The sequence below is a fragment of the Ambystoma mexicanum genome, chromosome 10, assembly GCF_040938575.1.
Source record: "Ambystoma mexicanum isolate Mex_15411 chromosome 10, UKY_AmexF1_1, whole genome shotgun sequence".
NCBI lineage: Eukaryota > Metazoa > Chordata > Amphibia > Caudata > Ambystomatidae > Ambystoma > Ambystoma mexicanum.
The window spans coordinates 299,187,700-299,210,176 of NC_090932.1; the positions used below are offsets into that span (position 1 = coordinate 299,187,700).

The 22,477-nt window shown below is 44.1% G+C and overlaps 1 protein-coding gene across 1 annotated transcript in view; it reads right to left on the bottom strand.

Moving 5' to 3' along the window:
• Positions 1-22,477, bottom strand: part of MYO7B (myosin VIIB) — a 1,466,289-nt gene that overhangs the window by 1,325,425 nt on the left and 118,387 nt on the right. The window contains exons 2-3 of the mRNA XM_069617875.1: positions 14,472-14,514; positions 13,454-13,567 (exon numbers count right to left, since the gene is read on the bottom strand). Of these exons, the coding sequence (XP_069473976.1) occupies positions 13,454-13,567; positions 14,472-14,489 (132 nt within the window). The 5' untranslated portion in view covers positions 14,490-14,514. The remainder of the gene's footprint in view (positions 1-13,453; positions 13,568-14,471; positions 14,515-22,477) is intronic.

The window sequence follows — 22,477 nt, forward strand, 5'->3', positions numbered from 1 at the left end:
ATTTAAATTGTCCCTATTCGCGGACAATATTTTGAGTTACTTGGTAGACGCTCACCATTCGCTCCCCGTGCTGCTGGCGCAGAGAGAAACCTTCGGACAGTTTTCATGTATTCAAATAAATGTGTCAAAATCCAGTGTATTACCACTACGTCTTAGGGATTTCGTGATAGAGAAACTTGGAGCATTAGAGGAAAGAAGTAGCTTCACTCGGGGAGCGTTCAGGGAAATGGTACGGGGTCTCTAGTTTTGGCAACAGAACGTCACCTCCATGTGAGGTGCGATGGAAGAAGGGGTCATTATAAGAACTGGTCCACGAGGGGCTGCTATGGCATGGGGAAAAGGTCACATAGGGCTGGGGAGAAGGCAATTCCTCATGTGAGCCGTGTATGCCCTTGAAGCAAGATGTGTACGGAAAGTCTACATTCAGTGTCATCGTTTAAGGTTGGGGGGGTGGGGCGGGCGGGGATAAAATGCAAGGTCATTATTTTGTGATTATTAAGAAACTTATATTATCAAACCTTTCAAAAACCTAATAAAGATTTAAGTTTCAAAAAAAGAAAAAGGAGGGGAAGAGGGTTAGAGCAGCGCATAGAGCAACACGTGGCCCACTAGAGTTAAGCTTCTCAAAAACCATGCAGGAACATGTCTAGATGGCGGAGAGTGCTGCAGCTGGGGGCGGCGGAAACTGAGGAAGGTCCCTCTGGCAATCCTTCAAATGCAGAACTTAAGAGCGCTGATAATGCTGGGCAACAGACAGCCTGCTGACAAAATAGACTCAATGTCGGTCTCAATGGCACAAGTGAGGCAGGAAATGGGTAAACTGTGCAAGAGGACAAGCAAGGTGAAGAAAAAAGACTTGGGGCCTCATTACGACCCTGGCGGTACGGAGTAAACGGCGCCGTAAAAGGTGCTGGCGCCGTTCACTCCGTACTACCGCATTACGAGTTCTCCTCACGGGACACTGTAAGCACGCCTGGGAAAACCAGGCGTGCTTACCGGGTCCCGCGAGGGGAAGAGGGAGCAAACAACGGGCCATTACGAGATGGGGGCTGAAATGGGAATGGGGAAGGACCGTGTCCGGGTCCTTGGAGGGAGTAATTACCGGGCCTTCCGAACTCGGAATGGCCCGGTAAATCCTCATTCCGAGGACCCGGACCCCAACGCGATTTTGGCGGCATGATTACCGCCGAACTCGTAATGACGGCCTTGGAGCTTGAGGACAATGGCCATGGAAAATGAACTGGTGCAGCTGCATGAACTGACGAAGATGCAGGCACACAAGCTAGGTGATCTTGAGGATAGGTCAAGAAGGAACAACAGAAGGTTACTGGGACTGCCTGAGGGCATGGGGAAAGCAGCATGAAAGCATGAAAGCATTTCTGGAAACCCTGTTGTCAACCCTATTTGAAAATGGTACAGACCTGCAGCGCATAAATGTAGATAGAGCACATTGTGTACCAGGTCAAAAGCAGCCCCCAGGAGTGTTCCCCCGTGCCATCATTATATGATTGCTGACAAGGTTAAGTTAGTGGCTGGCAGGTACACAAGGTAATGTGGTGTTCAAGGGGAACATGCTGTCCTTTGGGACTGAAACTCAGAAGCGCATGAAGACATTTTAGGATAAATGGGGTGGTGAAGAGAGCTAGGATAAGATTGTAGGTTGGCATACAAAATGTTGATATTGCAATGCTACAGGGTAATGCATCTTACAGATGAACAAGTTACTTGCCCCTGGTAACGTTCTTTCGACTGGATGTTCCTCCCACGTATTCCTCATCTTTGATATTTGATATCCAGCTTCAGCTGCTTCGGAATTAATTATTCGGGCAGGGGGCGCTGTGCGTTGATGCAGTTGATGCAGTTGACTCGATGTTGACTCGATGTCCCTTGACAGTCTCTGTCTCGAGGGTGATGTCGCCGGTTGGCTTCAGTTCTGGTTTTTCTTTCAGTAGAAACTACTGGTTTGACTGTACTGAGCTTTGAAGGAGCGAAAGCTGTAATAACATGGGAAATTCTACTGTGGGGTAGGCTGGGAGGCGATGAGGAACACGTGGGAGGAACATCAAGTCGAAAAAAACGTTAACAGGGCTAAGTAACTTGTTCTTCGAATGGATTGTGTCCTCCCACATATTCCTCATCTTTGATAGACTCCAAAAGCAGTGTTTGTTTTGGTGGAGGGAGTAAGAATTTAGCTATCAATGGTTCCCATGAATCAAATGGAGGACAGCCTTTCCAAAGCTTCCATCTTGACTGAGGGAAGACTCAAGAAAGTCTCAAGGAATTAATGCTTTGTGGCCGTGTATAGTAGACCACGTAGCCACCTCACAAATGTTTTGATCGGGACACCCCTTTGCAGAGCCGTAGACGTAGCCATGCTCTGGTGGAAAGGGACCTAAAGCCTTCTGGAGGATCCTTGCCCACCAGTCTGAAATTGCCAGAATGATCTATCTTGATAAGGTCTGCTTTGTCACAGCCTGACCCAGTTTGTGACCTGTATAGCCTATTAAAAGCTGATCATCTATTCGAAGTTTGGATAATCTAGAAATGTGGAAGCTTAAAGCTCTATGTGGATCCAATCTGTGTAATCTCTCTTCCTCTTTGCGAGGATGAGGTGGAGGATAGAACGTGTGCAATACAATTTTCTGTCCTACATGAAAATCTGAAATTATTTTAGGTAAAACTGAAGGCTTAGCCCTCAGAGCAACCGTATCCTTGTGGAAAATAGTAAAGGATGGCTTAGATGATAGTACCTGCAATTCACTCACTCTACGGGCTGAAGTTAATGCTACCAATAGAATGGTTTTAAATGTTAGCAACCTTAACAGACATAGGTTCAAAAGGTGCACACATAAGACATTTTAATACCAGGTTAAGTTCCCAAACTAGAACCTGGAAAGGAGATGGGGGGAACACATTGGTGAGTCCCTTTAGAAATTGTGTTACCAGTGGGATTTTAAAATATAAAGATTCCTCTGACAAGCGCTTAAAGATGGATAGCGCCACCAAATAGCCTTTAAATGTTTCAACCTGGAGCCCCAGATTGGATAGGTATAGTAGAAAAGATAACACTTCTGGTGTTTTGCATAGTAAAGGCTCTACATTTGTGTCCTTGCACCAGCTGCAGAATGTGTTTCAACGGCAACGGTACAAGATCTTTGTTGCTGGCTTTCTGGCCGAAAGCAAAATCCCCATTACGTCATGCAGAAGGCCCCAATCCTTGTATCTCAGCCTCTCAGAAACCATGTGTGAAGGCTGAGTGTCCTGACCTCTGGATGGAGAACCAGACCCTCATCTAGCGAGAGAAGGTCCTCTCTTTGTGGAAGACGTATTGGAGGGCAGATGGACATGTCCAGAAGGTCCGGGTACCACGTCCTCCTAGCCCAATCCGGAGCAATTAGGATCATGAGTTTCCCGAACATTCTCAACCTCCTGACCACGTGAGGAATGACGGAGACTGGAGGAATTGCGCACAGGAGTGGAAACTCCCAGTCCACTACAAACGTATCTCCTAGAGCTCCTCTTGGAGGAAATTCCCTGGAGCAGTACAGTTTGCATTTTCAGATGACATTGGTCGCAAACAGGCCCCCTTGAGGGGTTTCCCAAAGGGTAAAGATCTCTTGAAAGACTTCCTGAGCTAGTTCCCAATTGTGGGAGACTGTGCTCTACCTGCTCAGAGCATCCGCTGCCGTGTTCTCCTCTCGGCTTGGTGAACTGTTGATAGGGAGATTCCTTCTTGAATTGCCCAGTACCAGAGCTGCATTGCTTCTCTGCACAGTGGTAGTGACCCTACACCTCCTCTCTTGTTGAGGTAGTGCATGGCCACTGTGTTGTCTATCAGTATCAGGACATTCTTTCCCTGTACAGAGGGTAGAAAGGCCTTTAGCACAAGTCTGACCAATGACCGCTGATTGTCAGATCGTTGGCGTGGGTTCCCCACCCCGTGGGTGAGGTGTCCGTTACTACTATTATCTCCGGCCATGGTTGCCAAAAGGGTTCTCCCTTCAGAATGTTGTCCTCGCAGGCCCACCACAGGAGATCCTGTGCGACCCTGCTTGGAACCTGAAGTAGGTCTGACATGTTGCCCGAGAATTGAGACCATTGTGTTCTTAGAGCCCATTAAAGGGATCTCATTCTCAGGCGAGCCTCTGGCACCAGAAAAATGCAGGATGCCATGAGGCTGAGAAACCCCAAAAAGTCGAAGGCCGGGAGACACTGGGCACTTTGAAACTTGGAGACCATCTGCAGAATGCCTTGAGCCCTCACCTCGGGTGGCAAGCTCTTTCCTACGGATCTATCCAGTACAGACCTGATGAACTGGAGCTTTCAGAAGGTGTCATATGGGACTTCTTGTAAGGGTAGACGTGAATCCCCTCTCCAGAAACTCGCTGCCACCACCACCATCAGCTTGGTGAAAACCCTTGTGCGGAGGTCTGAACTCGAAACTGATAATGAGAACCGCCAACGGCGAACCTCAGGTACTTTCAGTGCTTGAGATGGATTGGCACATGAAAGTAAGCATCCTGAAGGTCCAATGACACCATCCAATCCTGGAGTTGCAGGGCCTGAACGATCTGAGAAAGTGTGATCATCTTGAATTTGTCCTTCCTGAGGAACTTGTCTCAAGTCCAAGATGGGCCTCAGTCCTCCGTCCTTCTTGGGTATTAGGAAATATGGAGAGTACCATCCTTTTTTCCTCTCCACTACAGGCACTGGTTCTATAGTGCCTATCTCTAGCAGGGTCAAAATATCCTGCACAAGGAGCAGATCTGGAACCCTCAAAGCGTGGCTCCCCGGTGGATGGTTCTAAGGTCTGTGAATGTAGGGAAGGCAGTAACCTTGGGCTATGGTTTCCAATGCCCAAGCATCCAAAGTAATGTCTCGCCATTCTTTCAGATGCTGAGACAGCCTGCCTCCCACTGTTGTTTCATGACTCAAGACGTCAGAGAGGTTTTGAGGCGGCTGAAGCCGTGGCTATTGGTAAAGTCTCGGGAGGATAGCTCAGGGGCAATGTGCTCACCTTGGAAGCAAGATGACACGGAGCAACAAAGGTTCGATCCCCGGGTCTGCGCTTAGAAACCTCTGGTTATTAAGCACGTTATAAATAACCTATCATGTAATATCATATCACTGCTTGAGCAGGCTTTGCACCTCTCCCTCGTTCACCCCGAGGGAATCTTCTTTGGCCTCTTTGACCAGCCATTCTCTTGCTCTTCCAACTGAGGAGTAGTAGCGAAAAGATCTACCCCACCAAGGCTGTCCACTGGGGGCCAAAGGGCTGAGGCTGACTAATAGCGGCACCTAAGGATTTGGCTGCCGCCTTCGAGGTCTGTAACTTCTCAAGGCTTTCGTCAGCCTTGTTGCCAAAAAGGTGAGACCCGTCAAAAGGCATGTTAAGGAGTCTGGACTGCATATCCGGCGCAAATACCGGACTTCCTCAACCACGCAAATCTCTGTATTACGGTGCTTGTTGCCATGGCTCTGCTGATACTGCCAGCAGAATCCAGACCCAACTGAAGAGACTTGCACATGGCTTCTTTGCCGTCTCTAACAATAGCCAAGAATCAGTCTCTTTCCTCTCCTTCGGGAATGTGCTCTGCCGCCATGGAAATTCAGTGCCATAGAGTGAATGAGAACTTTGCTAAGGCTAAGGCACATGTGGATTTGGCTGATTTAAGAGCCATGCTCCTTGCAGAAAATACTTTCCTTACCCATGCATCTACTCTCTTGTCATCCCTATCTGGAGGGATAGTTGGGTAAGCTGCTTGTTTTAAAGTTGCCGCAGCTGCTTGCACCACCAGACTAACTGGAGTGGGGTGTTTTGATAAGTAGTTGGGGTCACTACTAATGGGCGGTATTTTCTAGTCAGGTTTTTGTTTACGGACCTATTAGACTTTGGCGTTTCCGAATTTGCTGCCACCCTTTTATGGAGATCAATGTGGAATGGTAAAATGGGATCCATTTGCGGATCCTTATCAAGGATATCTGTTAGATCATCCTGCTCAAAGGGGAGGGTAGGCCTACTCCATCCCAAGTAATCTACACTTTAGACATTAACTGTCTATATAATGCATCTGCATGCTCACCAGCTTCGGTTCTACCAAATTCTAGCTCTGCTGAAGTGTCTACTCCACTGGCTGTTTGCAAGTTATCATAAAGATATTTTAATCTTGATTGTTCTGAAATAAAACTCTCAGGCACATTTGGTGTACCATATTGAAACCCAAATGGTGCATCGTTATCTGATGGCTCATTTTCCTCATAAATTGAGTTTAGTGATTTGAAGTAATCCTTCCTTGCTAAAGGAATATATGTCTTTTCTGGAGTGGGCATCGAAGGTTTCAGAAATTTTGAACTCGATGCTCGAGGAGTCATCGACATTTTTACTGAAGTCGATTTCTGTTTCGATGCATCGAAGGCTACGATGGTGTCGAAGGTGCCATTGGTGTAGATGGCGCAGCTGGTGTCGGTGGCGCAGCTGGTGTAGATAGTGCGGCCGGCGTTTATTGCGCAGCTGGTTTCGATGATGCCGCCGGTGTCGAGGGCGTGGCTGCCATCGAAGGCGCAGCTCGCATTGATGGCGTCGACAAACTCGATCTCGACTTATGCTTCGACTTACGGCTCGAAGGATGCTTCAATGATTTCTCATTGCGTTAAGGCACCAATGGCTCTCGATGAGGATCTGTCCTTCATCCCGGGATCGAGGGCGCACAGAATTTGGCTCGAGCCCTTTCCTTGGAGGCTCAAGAAGATACCATAGGAGCATGGCTTGTCGAGGGTTTTTGTTTTTCAAATATTTTTAGTATTTCTAGCCTAAATGCTTCCTCTCAGGGGAGGTGTCTGATGACGAAGTGGAAGAAGGCGACCTGTGGTGCCTCTTTTTCGACTTCCTCGACGACGATGAGGAGTGGTGGGAGCCACTCCTCGACCTGGACCTTTTAACCTTCTTCCTTCGAGTAGAGTCACCTCTCGGCTCGTCCGAAGAAGGTTTCTTCAACAGGGTAGCTGATGGGGATATCTTGGGGTTTCTACCTACCGCCAATTTCCCCTTTCGCTCCTTCAGAACCTTTGCAGTCATCGACTGGCATTTGGAGCAGGTCGATGTCTTGTGCTCCACACCAAGATACCACAAACATACTCAATGTGGGTCGGTTATCGACATTTTGGAGCTGCAGTCCTGACACTTCTTGAACCCGGTCTTCGGGGTAGTAGGTGTTGGGGAAGAAGACATTGTGAATAGAACAATAGAAGCGAGCCGGAGTTTCTCAAAGCGTTAGCTTACTCAGAAAAACAGAACTGAAGCTAACGGGTGCTGTGTATATATATACCTTTGATGACATCAACCTTCAAGACGGAGGCCCTCGAGGGACATCGAGTCGACTGCATCGACGCACAGTGCCCTCTGCTGAAATTGTTTTGCCGAAGCAGCTGAAGCTGGATATCGAATATCAAAGATGAGGAATACGTGGAAGTACACAATCCATTCCAAGAGGAGCCTATGAAAATGGGCAAGAAATGGAGCAGGAATGTGTACAGCTTATCTTATACCTCCTCAGCCATGGGTGTACTTATTTGGGTATGTAATATTGTCCCTTGGCAACTAGACACTCTGGGGAAGGATAAAGCAGGGAGATGTGTGATGGTTGCGCGAAGATTGGATGGGAAGCTCATAGTGTTACTGTGCACTTAAGCCTCAAATATAGATAGCGCAGATTTATTTACTCAAATGTTGACCTTACTCTGTAGGTATGCGGCACATAAGGTGATCTGGATGGGGTACTGAAACTATCCTGGACAATACGTTGGGCACATCCTGGGTTAGGGGGAGGGCACTAGGACCTGCCTCTAGAACATTGTTAGATACACTTCCGGAACATAAGCTTGTTGAAGCCTGGAGGTTCTTGCATCCAGCCGACCGGGGATACTCCTTCTACTCAGTTGCACACAGAACATACAGTAGAATTGAATTCTTAATGCAGGAGGGATAGACATGTGTATTGGAGGCAGCTGAATACCCACAAAGATCGTTGTCAGATCACGCTCCCCTGCTAGTCACACTTGGTTGGAAGCAAAATAATGCTCCAATACCAATGTGGAAATTGTGGGTGGAGGCGCTTGCTGATCGAGCGTACAGGCAAACGACTAAGCAGGTGATAAAGGAGTTCTTTAGACATAATATTGGGTCAGTGGATAGCTGGGGCACAATATGGGAAGCTTTCAAGGTAGTAGTGGCTGTATCTCTACTACATATGGATTTAAGCCAAGGCAAGTTATCATGGAACACATTGGGCAACTGGAAACTGAGGTCAAAGATTTGGTGAAGAAAGGTGTGCACTGGCAACTAAAGGAGAGCAGCTGTATGTAGAACATGGACGAAGCTCTAAAATAGAGTATGCTACTTATGTCAGTTGGATGCACGACAAAGCCGAAAAACAGGTCAGAACCTTAGCATGGCTGGTCAACAGAGAAAAGGGGGACAGCATTACTGCTGTCAAGAACGAAACAGAAGAAGTGATCCTGGAGCAGGAGCGCATGCATTGGGTTTTTAGCAAATTCTATGAAAAACTGTACACTCAACAAGTAAGGATGTGTGCAGCTCAGGTTAGGGATCCATTGACGGAAGGGGAGTGGCTGCGGCTGGAGGAGGTAGATAAAGAGGAGCTAGACAAGCCTCTGGAGACTGAAGAGATCCAATGGGCTATCGAGAATTAGCAAGGTGAGAAAACACCCAGCAGCGATGGGATCCCAATCAAACTTTATAAGGAATATAAGGAACTACTAGTGGCCAAATGTACTGAACTCTATGAGAAAGCATATGAGAAATGTATTATGCCACTGACTATGTGCGAGCCAATAATAGTGTTGCGGTAGAAGGCGGGGAAAGACCCAGAGGAATGCGTGTCATACCCACTGCTTTCGCTAATAAAAGCTGATAGCAGAATTATGGATAAAATCTTGGTGCGTAGAGTGGCTCAGTTTATACACAATATAGTACACAAGGATGAAGCCGGGTTTATCCCGCAGAGGGATATGATGACGAACATTAGGCAAATGTTTCTAGTGATGGAAGGCATGAGGAAGGACAGCGTGCAGTAGGGTATTGTCAGTCTTCACACGACTAAAGCATTAGACTGTGTTGACTGGTTGAATATGACTGAGGTACTGTGGAAATTCGGGCTCTGTGAGATATTTGTACGTTGGGTTCAACTGCTATATTGGAAACCATATGCCAGAGTTAAAACTAATGGGGCCTGCTTGAGACAATGGAAATTGGCAGAGGCATCAGTCAGGGCTGCTCTGTGTCTCCATTACTGTTCATGCTGGGGATGGAGTCACTGGCGAGCCTGACGAGAGAGAGGTTTAATGTAGCTGGATATAGTATTACGGGATAGACGTGCACAGCGTCAATGTATGCTAATGATATATAATTGTACATTAGAGGCCCTGCAAAATGAAGATTTCAGATTGATCTCTGGTTTTCAGATCAAGGGGGCAAAATCATGCCTCTATTCTATGCCCGGGACGTATTCTGCGTCTCTGGACTGGGCTCCCAGCTACAGTATCGTCGTCTTGCTACCTAGGCATCATGGTGTGCGCAGACATGGACAAAGTGTATGAAGCCAATGTTACACAGACCTTAAACAAATTAGAGGCATCAGTGTAATACTGGAAGAAATTCTCTTTGTATTTGATGGGTAGGGTGGCAATATCTAAAATGGTGGCACTCGCTAGACTCTTGTATATGTTTCAGAGAGCCCTACACCAATAACCGAAGTCGACTTCTGTAGAATTGATAAGATGATGGTGAGATTTTATTGGGGCAATCAATAGATGCCCAGGATTAGGGCTGTAGACGCTAAGATTGCCATATGATGAGGGAGGTATAGGTGCTCCTGATTTCAGACTTTATTATACTGCTCCATTATTGCAATATGTAGTCCCATGGTTTAAGGAGGTAGATAAATATAGGGTAACGCTACTGTTAGAGACAATTATCACCCACAGAAAGACCTTACCATAGCAGGTACAAACAATCCATGTAGTAAGGAATAAAAACACCAGAATCGAAGGCCACAAGTACATGTACCTGGCGCAACTGCCAATATGGGGACTGAGATATGCCTGGGCAATTGCCAAGACAAACGGCATGTAGAGCAATGGTAAGGGGAATAGAACAATGGGGACAATTGTTTGAGGAGCGAGGGTTCATGAGCTTTGAAAGGGCCAGCTTAATATGGGACAGGCTAGTTTCTTGACATATGCTAAGCTAGCAGCAAAGAGCAGAAGAATGTGGGAGCGGTTTCCGAATACCCCCCAAATAGACACTGTCAATCAAGCTATTCTATCGCTGAGGGGGGGGGGGGTATTTTGTAATTGTAATTGGTTATTTATAACGTGGTTAATATCCAGAGGTTTCTAAGCGCGGACGCGGGGATCGGACCTGCGTTGCTCTGCATCGTCTTGCTTTCAAGGTGAGTGCGTTGCCCCTGAGGAATGCTCCCAAGTCACACACAAAGCATGCAGGAGGAAACTGTCCACATGGGTACAAAACACATGCTGGAAATAGAAAGAAGTTATAGGACAGGCTCTGGTAGATACAGATTGAAGAAGAGCTTCTGCCAGTACTAGAGCTGTTGCTGGCAACATGAGGTTTAAATTGATATGCTTTAAATGCATGCAACAAGCATACATAGCACCTACCAGGCTACAGAAGATGTATAGCCAGGTTAATGCAGAGTGCCACAAACGTAGGTGCTTGCAAGCTACATTTATACATAGGTGGTGGAAGTGTCATCAAGTATGTGAATACTGGCATAAATAATTGAAGTACTATTGCACTTCACAGGCAGGTCCTTGCTGGCGACAATTAAAGGGTGCCTTTTGGGTATAATCGATAGTAGGAGAAACAGTGGGTTGCTGAGAAGGTTTGTGTTATTGGGAATCACTCTGGCCAAGAAGCAGATAACAATGAGGTGGAAGCAGGCCTCCAGTTTATCTATTGGGAGTTGGGCCTAAGACATGGTCAAGTGGGCAACAGCCGAAAGAGATATTAGACTGAAGCGGCCGAGCTAGCAGAACAAGAAGGAATATACTCAATCTGGGATGAATACCTGGATGCAGTATTGGCATCACCGGAACTCATACCACCATGATGGTCGCAGATAGAGGGAGAGCAGATGGGTCAATGCAAGGTAGTTTGAAAATGTATGCGGATGTACATAAGGATCGATGTGCACGTGCAGGATGCAAAGGCTATTGGGGGGATGATGTTAGGACTCTGGGACTCAATGGGTCTCATTACAAGTTTATTGGTATCCTGCCGGTAAATCCAGCGGGATACCACCAAATGGAATTACTGTTGCCGGCACTTGGTCTGCCGGAACTACTGGCAGATTCCAAGAGCCAGTAAGGGTAGTTACTCCTCATTCCATGGAGTCCAATAGGATTCCATGGGGGGAGTTGCTAGTATTACCAGCACTGATAATACCGGTGGTGGTAATACCGGCAGATTTTGCCATTAAGGGGCCTAATTTACCACCAGCTCTTGGCTGGAGGTAAGTCAGGCCCATTACTGGCAAACTCGTAGTTGGCCAGTGGAGTAACGTGCTGGTAAACGGTATTGACGGCACATTAGTACTGCACCGGCCAACTTGGAATGAGCCACAATGTATAAGACAGAATATACTGTGAATTGCAACTGGAATATAATGTTGTGACTCAGTAGGTGGAGGGTGTGATAGACTATTGGTGTTGTTGATTAGATGTTTGTGAGTTAACCATACCATATAATAAAAGGCCAGATGTATGTTTGTTTGAAGTTGCCCGCTTTGCCTGATGTCACTGCTACAGGCAGCTGTTGCCTTAGAAAACATATCTAAGTTCGGGTTCCACTGACGATCCGACAGATGAAGATGCTCAAAATGAACCCATAGAATTTCCAAACACGTTGGCTCCATCGGGAATGCCTCTTCATAAATTGAAAATTAAAGTTGGCAGTATTATTATGCTGCTTAGAAATCTTAACACAAAAAGAGGTTTGTGCAATGGAACCAGATTGCTAGTTAAAGATCTTAAACCCAATCTGATAATTGCGGATGTCCTCACAGGAACAGCTCAAAACCAGATGGTGTTTATCTCACTAACCGACTTAGCCAACACTGAACTACCATTCATTTTGAGGAGGAGACATTTTCCAACCAAACATGCCTTTAGAATGACCATTAACAAGTTACAAAGTACAACTTTCAAAAAAGTTGGAATATTCCTTCCAGAGTCCGTTTTCAGTCGCAGACAACTTTAAGTCCGTACATGATCTGATGTCAAAATTGGGATACTTTAAGGTTCCAAGCAAGGAAAGCTATTACCTAACAGTGGTAACATTTTTACAAAAAACTTTTTTTTCAAAGAAATATACTTCAAATAAATATATAGGTTTTGTCAGTTAACTTGTACTTATGTGTTATGTAATTATTCATTGTAATATGTCTTGTTATGTATTATTATGTCAATAATAATCATGTACGTTTAAAATCTTATTTTACTTTAATTTACTTTATATTATGATCTCAAGTCAACTTTACTGTTTATATTTTTAATCATTTATTTTGAAAAATGTGATTATAAATCACATTTAAATATACCACATAATATATGACACTCTGAAAATTTCTTCCTTTATGCACTTTAGTGCATGTACACAGATATTTCTACTAGTTTGTTATAAATGTGTAACTTTCAAAAATGCCAATAAAGAAACATGAAACGAAAACAAAAGAAGAGGGGAAAAGCAACAAGGACCCAAACAACCCACAGAAGAGGGTTCTGGCACCTCAGGGTGGAGTGTGGAGGACACACTGGGCCTCATTACACGGATGGCGGTAAGGAATTACCGGTACCGGTAAAATACCGGTACCGGTAAATCCTTACCACCTTACTACGAGGTCCCTTTGCGAGTTGGGGGATTTAACGCCTGCTTTTTGCAGGCGTTAAAAACCAACCCGCAAAGGGACCCAGGGAGCTAATTACGGTACCGCAATTTGCGGTACCGTAATTAGCGCCTTCCCCATTCCCATTGAGCACTATGGGGCAAAAATGGGAATGGGGAAGGGCAATGGTGGAAGGGGGAATTACTGCCCCGCCAACCTTGGAATGGGGCGGTAATTCCCTTTTCCGCCAAGGCGGTGCCGGTATTTTACCGGCATGAACCATGGCGCTAATAGCGCCATGGTTCTCCGCCATCCGTGTAATGAGCCCCACTGTCTCAAAACGCTTCTGAGGACATAAACGAGCAAAAACAGCAGTTCCACTGTGAGCATAGGTGTATACCACATCTTTGCCTTTGGCTTTATTATTTCTTGGAATCCCAGGGAAAGTGGCTTCAGGCATCTGAGTGTAATTCCTTTCTATGTTTGCACTACATATATAGCATGACAGCCACCATTTTCACAGGACTCACCTTTCCCTCATCGTCCACCAAGAGCACCTGCCCAGTCTCAGAGTCCTTCACCACAGCCCCGATGGGAACCTTGTGCTCACTGCCGGGTGGGGCATCCAGCCACACATGGTCACCCTGCCAAGGATGTGAGAGTTAGTAAGAAGACAGCATTGAGCAATCCCACCTGCCTCTCACCTTATGCACTGGCTCAAGTGCATGGTGCCGTCTTATACCCAGTTGTAAATAACATGTATGCTGAATTTGATCACATCCTGGTCATCATAAACTACCATATTTCATTGCTCTCACCTGATACACTGCATTGCATCCCATCTCCCACCTTATAACTTCCAGACCTCAAGTCACTCTCTCTAGTCTACAATGTATTAAATGCCATACAGCTCATCTTGTACACTCAATAGGCTAATAATACAAATAATAGCCTGCTGATTTATGTAGCACTCGCCACTTCAGGCAAATCCGTTTTTTAACACTGTAATAATCAATCTATTATAACCCCCATGTGGAACTCAATTTGTCCTCCATGATAGATAGGATAGAAGGCTGAGTTGAGCAGACCAGGGATAGGACTTGGCATTGCACAGCATCGACTATATATATTTTTTTTATTGTGTTATAGTTCAAATAACTTTTCACAAAATAAAACCAACTAAATAACAGAACATAAAAATAACAAACCCGACATATGCATTAAATTCATCATTACAGATAAAAGAATAAAAACAGAAGTAAACACAAGCTTGAAACAATGTATACAAAAGGAATATAAAGCAAGTGACAACTACATCAGCAATGACTATCACGTCCAGTCTCATCTCCCTAGTCATGTACACTGATTATGCTCTCCTCTCTTGCCAAGCACTGCATCAAATCACCCTTCTATCAAGTTGTGCACTGTATCAGAATAGGATCCAGCCTCACTCATCTTTCACACAGTACTAGATCCAAGCATTATCTCCTCTCAAATACAGATCCACACCATTACAAAGGATCACATTTAGGAAATATCATGCAGTACCTTCCTGAGAATAACCATCTCGTCTCATGCCACCTCTGGCAACCTGTGCATGGAAAGAGGAGAAGCGAAAGTCAAACAACTGGAAACTTGCATTTATTGATTAGTTCATTACTGTAGGCATACAGAATTATCTATGGTGTATTAGTGTTTCATCTGATATTCGAAGCCAGCTTTACCAAATTCTCAAGGGAAACAATATGGATGTACACATGTATTTAATAGAAAACAGCGTGAACGTGTTGATGTACTTCAATCAATCAAAACAGCTTTATTTTGACAGAGCGTCATAAAAACAAATTAATACAAATACAAATACAAACTCTGTTACATAGAATAAATAGAATATGCATTCGTATCGCATTAAAACAAATATAAAATCATCAAGCATAAAAGAGTAAAATCAGAGTAAAATTCTGCCCATTCCGGACTAAGGATCCGTCATTCAGGTCTTAACCTTTTAACTGCCATGGGGTTTCCCCCACCCAGTGCGAAGGCCTTTTTTGGTGATTTTGGTATTTCGCCATTCAATGCCTTCTAACGTTTTTCTGTTTCATTAACCCCTTAAGTGCCAAGGACAAGGTATCTCGTCCTTGGCAACAGGGAGGTAATCCCAAGGACGAGATACCTCGCCCTTAAATAACAGTAAGTATATCCACAAGCTTGTAAAATGCATAAAAACGAGTTAAATTTTGGCACATTTAGCCCTCAAATTCCAACCTCTAAAGATATAACGGGACGTAGCAAACACCACACGTGAGTAACTTGTGTGTTTGCAGAAGCTCACTGCTTTGCTGGTCAGGCGATGGCCCTCTGCTCTAAATGTTGGACATAACTATTGGCGTCTCAGACTAAGGGTCTTGGAGCATAGCAGAAGAAAGTGAATAATAGTTTATTTTGTGGCACCACACATTGGACAGACATTGCTATCTGCTAGCTTCCACTGCTTCATGGTGGGGGCCAAAGGTAGTATCCTGAGCCCAAACCGCAAAAACAGGCCCCTCTCGAGCAATGAGCAAGATTGATCAAGGTATCTCTCATACTCCAGTGATGATGCATGCAGAAGAAAATCTGGGCCCGCTTGGAGCCATTTTAAACCTTCTAACAGACAGCACAATGTGGAAACTTCCATGTTGTGTCTTTTATTCTTTTCGAGGCACATGTATTTGCTGCACAAGTGTTCTGCCGAAAATGAATGAAAATAAATTATCTATGTCAGAAGCAGAATTTGCTTTAAGTCAGAAGCAAAAGGTATTTTCTTCTGGCCCTGTGAACAATAGTTTTCATTGTACCCGAATGTATACCATGGTGCGCAGGGGGTGGAAAAAGCAGCCTGTGGTCCAGAATTGGAAAGATTTCACAAATAAGATGCTCTCGAGGTCACATTCTCAGGCGATGCTCACCTGGGGAAATGCAAAACTATATTTTGAGGAGCATGCGTGGATGCTGAATAATGACCTCACAATGAAGTTAGTGAGGAAATCCAAGGATTAGATGCAAAATTCAGGGTTCGTGTATCTAAGACAGAAATATCGGTATTAGGTAACCATAGTTACCTAATTAGTTAACCATTTGGCATTCAAACTATTCAGTTTTGAATGCCAAATGATGACATGTCAGTTTATTAGAAAGGAACATTCCGTATGGTGGTGAATATTAAAGGACAAGGTAGAATGGCTCTGAAGGCCATGAATATGAACAAGCGGTCCAATTACGTGTGCACTCTTCAATAAGCCTAAGTAGAAACAATATGTAAAACATGATGAGTTCCTAATGGCAAATCTGAAGAACATTGACATTGAATAAGGCTTATTATTCACATATACTACTCGAATTCCACATTTACATATTATGTTGACACAACAATGTGACCCATTCAAGTTAGATAGTGATTACAATTAACTTAAAATACTTCGCACAGGGGCTAAAAACCATCTCACAACAGTTATTTTGAAAAGAAAGCAGTAAGCTAGAATTGGTTACGAAAAAGGACAATAAGGGCTGTTTTTAACCTGCAAAACATGTTCTAAGTGGGTTTATAGCACTGTGGCAATCACCAAAGCGCGCATGGCAACAGACGTTATCTTTCTACAGGGGTTTTATTTATATTGCCAGGATTGCTTTAAATAAACTATCTATGGGGCCTTGGGGAGTCCCATAAATCAGTAGAGGGTTCACTACTCTTGGTACATTTCAAACTTTACAGACCCCGGGGTTATAGTGGCCAGCACTGCACTATCTCACTGCAATCTGGGATACTGCACCCTGCCCCAGGGATGTCACCGTGTCAGGGTACCTTGATGTCTTAAAGGTACAGGGCAGTGCCTTATTTGGATGCAGACTATCAGAGTACAGTAATGCATAGCTATAGGTAGTGACAGAATATAGCTGTGTTAATCAGACTGTGTGAAAGGCAGAGGCAGATGTACAACAAACAGGGTAAGTAGGGAGCGAAGGGGCAGATGCCTTTCCTTGTGTATGCAGTGACAGTCTGTCACCCTGCCATTATGTAATGTTTGCATGTTACTAGCTTAGACTACTACCAGAAGGCTATGGCAGGCTCTGCTGCATGTGCAACACTTTACGCCACAACAAGGCCGCCTCACAGGGAGGGGAGCCGGGAGGGAATCTCCCAGGTTGCAAGCCAACAATGTGAATACCAGAAAAAGCGAAGGAGGACCAGTATGAGGAGAGCAGCAGTGGTGTGTCCAGACTCTTTTGACTGGGGTGGCCCAAGTGGGGCACTGACTTATGCAGGGGTCGCATGAACTACGAGCGCGCACCCACATAATGATCATTGTTTAGGATAGTGGGCTGGCACCTGGGGTGGCCAATAAGATTCCAGGGGTAGCACATGCCACCCCAGGCCACTCCCTGGAAACGCGACTGGATAGCGGGGCCTGCTGCCAGATCCCCCTAGGAGAGTGAACCTGGCGTGAGCAGCATGAACTGGGGGGGCCCTTACATAATGCAAGGTGATGGGAAAAGTTTAGTATTCACCAAAAGTCTTCTCCGTGGACTCGGTCCATGGCTCATGCCTGTGCCAGAATGTCCTTTCTTTCCATCTATATTTCTCTTCCATTCTTTCCATCGTTGTATCTCTGCCCGTTTCATGTAATTTCCCTTTCTCTCCCTTTTCTGTCATCTCCTTTCTTTCCTTCTGTTCTTCTCTCTTTTCTCTTCGATTGTTAGAAGGGAAACAAGAGAAAGATGCAGAGAATGGGAATGGCTGGCACGAGGCTGTGCCTGCAGTAAGGCCTCTGTAACATCCATGCAACACGTGACCCAGAGGTGGAAGATTACATGCTTATGTGTGTCTGATGTGAAATAACATCTGCAAAAGTAAATGAGTGCAAAATAAGAGCTCTGAAACCTAAATGTTTTGCAACCTCAGACAAAAAAATACCACAGCTGAAAATAGTTGTGATTACTTCTCTAAAGATAGAGACAGTAAAGTGTCAAGGTTGATGGCAGAAAATGATTAAGAAAGGCAGATAATGACCATATTCTGTGGCCGTTTAAACATTTGATGCCTATTTTGCAGGGTAGAACTTAGCTTTTACTGGTAAATGTAATGATAATTATCTTTTCATTTCAGCCATTTAACAAAAGCTCATTATTATATGTTAGATCTAATATCCTAGTTTTTAAATGCTCTTTCCCAAGATCAAACTATGCATCCCCCAGCAATACTCTCCTTTAATATTTTTTTCCTGGTTAATTAATTGGTTCATCCTGCATAAGGTCATATTCTCAATAAACACGTCCTGTACATTAGGAACTTAAAACCTGGCCTGTATATTCAGGCAGGGTACGGGTTGGCCTATGGGAACTGCTTGAGTCTGCAAAATATTTGTCCGAGTTAAGAGTTTGACCAATTATAATTGTTCTTTTGTAGCGTGCTTAATACCAGCGAGTGGTCTCTAAGCATGGGATCGGGATTCGAACCTGTGTTGAGCTGTGTTGTCTTGCTTCCAAAACAAACTGTTGCCCCTGAGCTATCCTACCAAGGATGGTAGATGATGTGTAATGCAGAAGAAAAGCACCAGCAGATGAAATGTATACATCTATCCCCAGGCCAGGATCCGTTGGTCAATCAATGCCCTTTTACCTGACGTTTGTGTTGGGGAAGCAATTGGGCAAAAACAGTGTTTTGCAGTGGTAAGTTCAGTCCGTATACAAAAATAAAATAAATAAATACATTTTTAGGCACAAACATCACCGGCATAGGTTGACTTTATTTTATGCTTGACTCAAATACTTTATCAGGCCCAAAAAATCTTGGGTCACTAATTCTGGCCCTGCCAGCCCGGCTCAGTGCTAGATCAGCCCACCACCAACTCATCACACTGCTGCTGCACCATGTCACATGTTTGGTGCTGCAGCAAGCGCTGGCACAGACTATTAGTGGGATGGATGAGGAAGGAGCACACATGATTTGAGGAGTAGTAGTAATACTTTATTTTGGCTTTCACCATTGACAAAGAGAAATACATTTAATTCAGATTACACAAATAAAACCTTATTAAAAACATTGTTGCTAAAAATATAAAATTGTGTACATTTATAACCATCTAGAATGTAGAAGTATAATTACAATGTCCTTTCCAAGCGTTTAAAAGCGGCGACAATGTACTCAGACAAATCATTAACAAAACATGTATCGACGCAAGACAAAACACAATTAATTGCCTCCAAAACAGTTCTAATATTATTACCGACAAAATGTATTTTAAGCCATTGTCGTCTTAATACACTAATTTTGCGCAAATAAGCAAGAAGTGCTGTACCTCCTCTATTACACCGCTGCCACAGGTACAGAGCTTAGATGTAAACTGCCACGACATACGGCCCCTGAGTGGTAAAACATTTAATCTCACCATTGCAAGAGTACGCCTATGAATGGGAGAATGAATATTGCTCAGCGTGCCGAAATCCTGGTATGAGCACCTTGCTGTTGCCAAATAGCTCAATAAGTGAAGATTTAACATACTATTTGTTGCAAGATTGAATTCCAACTTTCTTGCTTTCTTTTTCAAATCAAACAAGGACACACAACCATCATGTAACTGTTTAAATTCGATGTCCCACTTTTTACATAGTAAACATTTCTTGTACCAGGGGTATTCACCGTAACTGATGTCTTTTGTCAATTCTCCCAGGACATTAATAATATTCAGATTTTTGGACAAGACTAAGTGTATTTTACAAAAGTAGTCAAGGAAACCAAATTCGGCACGCACTCCAATATTTAAAACACCAACTTCAAAGGCAAGAACCAAGCCTGCAGTGCTTGGTCCCACGCCAAGCAACTTCCTCGGGTAGATGTACAAGATAAGATCCAGAGCAATGCACAATGAGCTTCCCCAAATTCCGCTACAATACAAAACAGATAAGAACACCTTTGCTTCCAAAACCTGAATACATTTATCTAAATGGAGGCTGCCATATTTATAATAAAATCTCAGAAGACCCCCCAGGCTAGTAGATTGCCGGTTTTCCAACTGCTGTAAATGTGCAGACCATAGACAGTTACTCGAAAAAAGCCCACCTTAACAAGAATATGAGTCTACCGTATTAATATTTGTATTATTTATGGCCCAATGGTATTTCTTTTTGTTGGCACCAAAAGCCACTATCTTTGTTTTATTTAGATTTAAGCTAAAACCGTTAGCCTAAAAATATCTGGTTGCATAGCTCAAGCTGGCCCTTAATCCTTTTGGTGTTAAATCTAATAAAATGGCATTGTCTGCATATAAAAGGAAGGGGTAGAGAACTCTGTTTAGTCTAGGCGAAAACAGACCTTGCTGCAAATGATTGACCATGAAATCTGAAAGAAAGATAATAAAAAGTAGTGGCCATTTGTCAGCCCTGACGAACAACCTTATTCATCACAAACTCCTTGCTAACCCCAAAACATGGATGGCCGGACACTGAGGCTGTGGTATAAGAATACAAAGAAATAATGAAATTCAAGAGGGGGCGGAACCCTTATTTTGTATAGTTTGTTCCACAAAAGGGAACGATCAAGAGAATCAAAAGCTTTAGAAATTGTGATGCGCTATAGGCCAGAGCTCCCTATTACTCCACAGGAAGCAATGCTATCGCCAATTACACCATGAGTGAAGACTTTTTGAAGTGCGCACACTAAGAACTTAATTACTCAGAGGAACTGACCATTTTGAAATATTAGGGACTGGGCCTGGCAATTTCTTCAGGTTAGGCCAGAGATGGAAGTGTAGTATAAATCATTGGTACGCCGTACCACTAGTTCTTTTAATTTTTACAGAGCGTACCTTTATTTCAAAAGCTCAAGAAACACGTCCTTGACTCTGTCTTTCTCCTGAGCCAAATATAGATTTGGCTCAGGGCGGACATTCAATCACTGCCTGTTTCCTAAGACATAGCTAGAAAGATACACACACACACTGTCCGTGGCTATAATTATAATTGCTGTTTTATAACACGCTTAATACCAGCAAGTGGATTCTAAGCACAGCATCGGGATTCGAACCTGTGTTGTACTGTGTTGTCTTGCGTCCTCGACAAACAAGTTGCCCCTGAGCTATCCTTCCTCCACATGCAGGTCGTTAAGGTGCTCAGGTTGCAAACACATTTCTTTTGTCAGTGGCAGAGCCTTTCATATGCATGATGGAACATTTCTAACTCAAAGAGCTCACCCAACACAAGTGACCTTGCAAATCTGTGCAAGTTAAAGTGAGCAACACAAAGCGCCCATTTGAAGATTTTTTTATATCCATGATGTCTACTATCTTGACATGCAAAACAATAAAGTTGTTTTAAGTCACTAATCAAATGTTTTCAACATCATGAATAACAACGTGATGGAAGTTTGTGACAAAGAATCTGCATACCTATCTTTGTTTATTCGACAACGTCTTGTATTACATCTCTTAAATCACTGAAAATACTCTGGGGTTAACTAGAATTTTCAGGTTGGCAGTATCTTGCATTCTGGGACTTATATATCCATTCAGGATGTGAAAATTAAAGTCACAATGATATTCTTTTGGCTTAACATGTTGCTATAAGGATTTACATGCTGTCATGTGACTTTATTCTGCAATTTGTGTTTTTTGTAAGTAAACGCTATAAGACATTATTACTGTAGACCTTGAAATCCAATTATTTGAGCCAAAGTTTGTGATCCTGGTCAGACCCCCCACCGCTCGCACCCTTAATTTCCCCCTCATGCTAGGAGTGGGACCTGGACTGGAGTGGAGCCAGAGGAGATGACTACTGTCCCGGTCCCGACTGCTTCAAGAACCGGAAAAAAAAGCTCAGTTGCCGCTGAGCACCCACCTCTGCTGATTCCTGTGCCACTGCCTGCCCGGCGCACGGACAGTCACACACTGCACACTTTCAGAAAATGGGTGACTTGACACGTTTAACACCCAGCATTGTGAGAACTAAAAAAAAGAAATAAATTGGTGTGCCGCTTGGAGCATGATTGCTTACCGGGCAGCACAGCAGCAGTTTAAACGGGCAACTTACTTAAGTAGGTTTTACTGTTCCTGTTGTGCAGTGTATGCAAAACTCTGGGGATATGCAAATGTAGCCAATCTGAAAAATGCTGAGAATAAACATTTAAAATGCTTGGCTTAAGTCCCCAAACCAGGATTTTAGAGATCAAGTGGTCTGGAAAATTCCTCTTCCTCAAGACTCGTCAAAGTATTCCCCTTGACACACCTCCGAAGGCTGTCTTGAGGTCAACAAAAAAAGCATACAATTTCATCTCCTTGATTAAAACACATTTTTGAATCATTAAGAACAGACTAAAACTTTGGTCTATGGTACTGTCAGGACTTGATGGTCGTGTAGACGATGAAACCTCCGTCCCCAAGTACCACACGAGTAATAGAATGAAACTGCTCGTGTCGTCCTTGAAGCCACAGGTGATGAATGCCGTCAACCGGAAGCCGGAACGCCAGATGGACCCCCTGACCGCTGCAAGGCAAAAGGTTATGTGAATGCAAGGTCTAATGTGA